Here is a 3,269-nt window from a genome sequence, read left to right as displayed (position 1 = left end):
ACAGAGTGAGGGGTGTGGAGATGGGCACTTTAAGCCTGGATTCCTCTGCTCTCAGCAGGGTCTTTGCTCTTTTCAATCAAACATGTGAGTAGAACTTTCCTGCAGCTCTCACAGGGCATCTGAGACCGTACTTGATGGACAGACTGGCTGTCTTCCCTGAAGAACACTGTGCACTAAAGTGAGAGTCCCTTTTTCTCAGATAATGATCTACAAGGATTCCCTTTGAGTCCAGCAGAAATAGAAGGATCTGTGACTCGGAAACATTCCTCAGGAGTGGTGGGACAGCTGAAAGAAACAAAACAAAACAAATAAATAAATATATATATAAAACACCTCCACAGCTCTGCTCTGTAGTTTGGTGGACAGGGAGCAACACTGGGGCAAAACATTTTCAGATCAGGAAGGAAGTGAAACCAACATTTCCCCATGTTCCTCTTCACCTCTTGCTGTAGGACAGGGCTGGCTCCTGCAGTGCCCGTAGAAGAGGCCCCTGTTCCAACAGACTCCGTCAGGCAGAATGAATCAGGATGCATGAAAGGGATCTGCCAAATGTCTGCCAGAAAGTGCACAATATAGGTGATGATTTTAAATGAGAAATTGAATTAATTTCCTTCTGATAAATTTCTTGTACTTTATTACTCTCATCCTCTTCTTTGTTCAGGACCACATCTCAAAAAAAGCAGATGTCCAACAGAAGCACCATCACTGAATTCCTCCTGCTGGCATTCGCAGACACGCGCGAGCTGCAGCTCCTGCACTTCGCGCTCTTCCTGGGCATCTACCTGGCTGCCCTCCTGGGCAACGGCCTCATCCTCAGTGCCGTAGCCTGCCACCACCACCTCCACACCCCCATGTACTTCTTCCTCCTCAACCTCGCCCTCCTCGACCTGGGCTGCATCTCCACCACTCTGCCCAAAGCCATGGCCATATCCCTCTGGGACACCAGGGCCATCTCCTATCAAGGATGTGTTGCTCAAGTCTTCTTTTTATTCTTCTTGTTTGGCTCAGAGTATTATCTCCTCACCGTCATGGCCTACGACCGCTACGTTGCCATCTGCAAGCCCCTGCACTACGAGAGCCTCCTGGGCAGCAGAGCTTGTGCCCAGATGGCAGCAGCTGCCTGGGGCAGTGGCTTTCTCAATGCTGTCCTGCACACGGCCAACACATTTTCCCTGCCCCTCTGTCGAGGCAATGCTGTGGACCAGTTCTTCTGTGAAATCCCCCACATCCTCATGCTCTCCTGCTCAGATGTCTACCTCAGAGAAGTTGGTGTTCTTCTAGTTAGTGGTTGCTTTGGTGTTGGTTGTTTTGTTTTCATTTTGGTGTCCTATGTTCAGATCCTCAGGGCAGTGCTGAGGATGCCCTCTGAGCAGGGCAAGCACAAAGCCTTTTCCACGTGCCTCCCTCACCTGGCCGTGGTCTCCCTCTTTCTCAGCACTGTCTTGTTTGCCTACCTGAAGCCCCCTTCTATTTCCTCCATATCCTTGGACATGGTGATGGCAGTTCTGTACTCAGTGGTGCCTCCAGCAGTGAACCCCCTTATCTACAGCATGAGGAACCAGGAGCTGAAAGCGACACTGAAGAAACTGATTCTAGTTTTAGTATTTGCTTAGTAATGAACTGTCTCTCTTTTCTAGTTTAACTCAAGTTAATCTCAGGCAATTTGTGCCCTCTAGGTATAGCATTTGTCCTTGTTTGAGCTTGGATAGAGTTAATTTTCTTCCTAGTAGCTGGTAGAGTGCTATGTTTTGGCTTAGGATGAGAAGAATGCTGATAATATGCCGAAGTTTTAATTGTTGCAGAGCAGTGCTTACACCAAGGCAAGGACAGTTCAGTTTCTCACTCTGTCCTGCCAACGGGCAGGATGGGGGTGCAGCAAGAGCTGGGAGGGTACAGACCCAGGACAGCTCACCCAAAGTGGCCAAAGGTGTATTCCCTACCATCTGATGTCATGCTAAACAATAGATAGAGGTGGCTAGCTGGGGCGGGGGGGAGGGTATGGCGGGGGGTTGGAGGAGGGGAGTGATCAGGGTTAGGCTGGGCATCGGTCAGTGGGTGGTGAGCAATTGCATTGTGCATCACTTGTTTCGTACAGGTTAGTAGTAGTAGTGCTATTATCATCATTATTGTTATTATTATTGTTATTATTATTTTCCTGTCATAATAAACTGTCTTTATCTCAACTCACAGGCTTCACTTTCCCATTTCTCTCCCCCATCCCAGAGAGGGAGAGGGGAGGGTGAGCAAATGGCTGTGTGGTGTTTAGCTGACGGCTGAGTTAAACTACAGCAGTCCTTTTGGCGCCCAACATGGGGCTCGAAGGGTTCATATAACGACAGATCTGACCAGAGTGTGTTAAAATAAAATTGGTATAAGTATTAGACCTCCTTAACAGTTGCTAGTCACATTGCTGATTGCTTTAATCTCAAGTCTGCTGTGCCTGTTTTCCAAATTGAGTTTTATAGCACGTTACTTTCCACATGTGCTCTCTGTCATGCTGTTTATTCTTTCCAGGCCCTGTTTTAAGATCGTTATGGTACTGTGTGGTGTAACAGTGGCTTATAAGACGATGAAATTTCTGGTCATGACCCTAACCTGGTATTTGTACTCAGCACTGTCATCGACTCTATACTTTGGAAACCATATCTCGGAAACTGTTATCAATTGCACCTCTTGCCTTTTTTCATTAGGGAGCCAATCTGTGGAGGGGAAAGGGGAAGATATTTTTTCCTACTCGTTCACTCTCCCTTTCTCCTTCACCCCCCTCTTATCCTCCGAAGCCTAGTACAAATAAATCTTATATAAATCTTAAATAAATATTCAATAAATCTTATAATGCTAAACTGACTCAGAATTTATAACAATTTGGTGACCCCGATGTGATCCTCTTGTTTCCCGAGGTTGTGAACAGCTAAAGGAGGCACTCCCACCCTTGTTTCGTTGTGGCCCTCTGCCAGGAGCAGTACAGAGCCCAGCAGGATTATGAACATAAAAGGCAAGTAAAGAACAAAGAGCTCTCCCTTCCTCTGGTTTAAACCTGTAATTCTGCATGCGAAGATCCAAACAAGGATTTATCATTTCATGAGTATGCCCTTTGGTTGGGTGGATTCGGTTGTGTGACTGTAACGGTGTGATTGAGACTGAACTCAGTTCTGAAGCGAGTGCGGAGGTCTTCTAACTGCGGTTCCAATATCCCGTGAGGGACTCAGCTGGTGAAGGACCAAAGTGATCGTTCTAAGTATTTGTAGGTGGGATAACACTCAAAAGAC

General features: G+C 46.9%; 1 protein-coding gene across 1 annotated transcript; it reads left to right on the top strand.

The window, feature by feature from the left end:
• Positions 1-683: 683 nt before the first annotated feature.
• On the top strand, positions 684-1,613 carry LOC311428048 (olfactory receptor 14C36-like; the record flags this gene model as incomplete). Its single annotated transcript, XM_084539610.1, has 1 exon — positions 684-1,613. One exon carries the CDS (start codon positions 684-686, stop codon positions 1,611-1,613), a length of 930 nt encoding a protein of 309 aa, XP_084395736.1.
• Positions 1,614-3,269: the final 1,656 nt, after the last annotated feature.

The sequence above is a fragment of the Aythya ferina genome (genome assembly GCF_964211825.1).
Source record: "Aythya ferina genome assembly, contig: HAP1_SCAFFOLD_29, whole genome shotgun sequence".
Taxonomy (NCBI): domain Eukaryota; kingdom Metazoa; phylum Chordata; class Aves; order Anseriformes; family Anatidae; genus Aythya; species Aythya ferina.
This window is presented reverse-complemented; position numbering and strand designations above follow the sequence as displayed.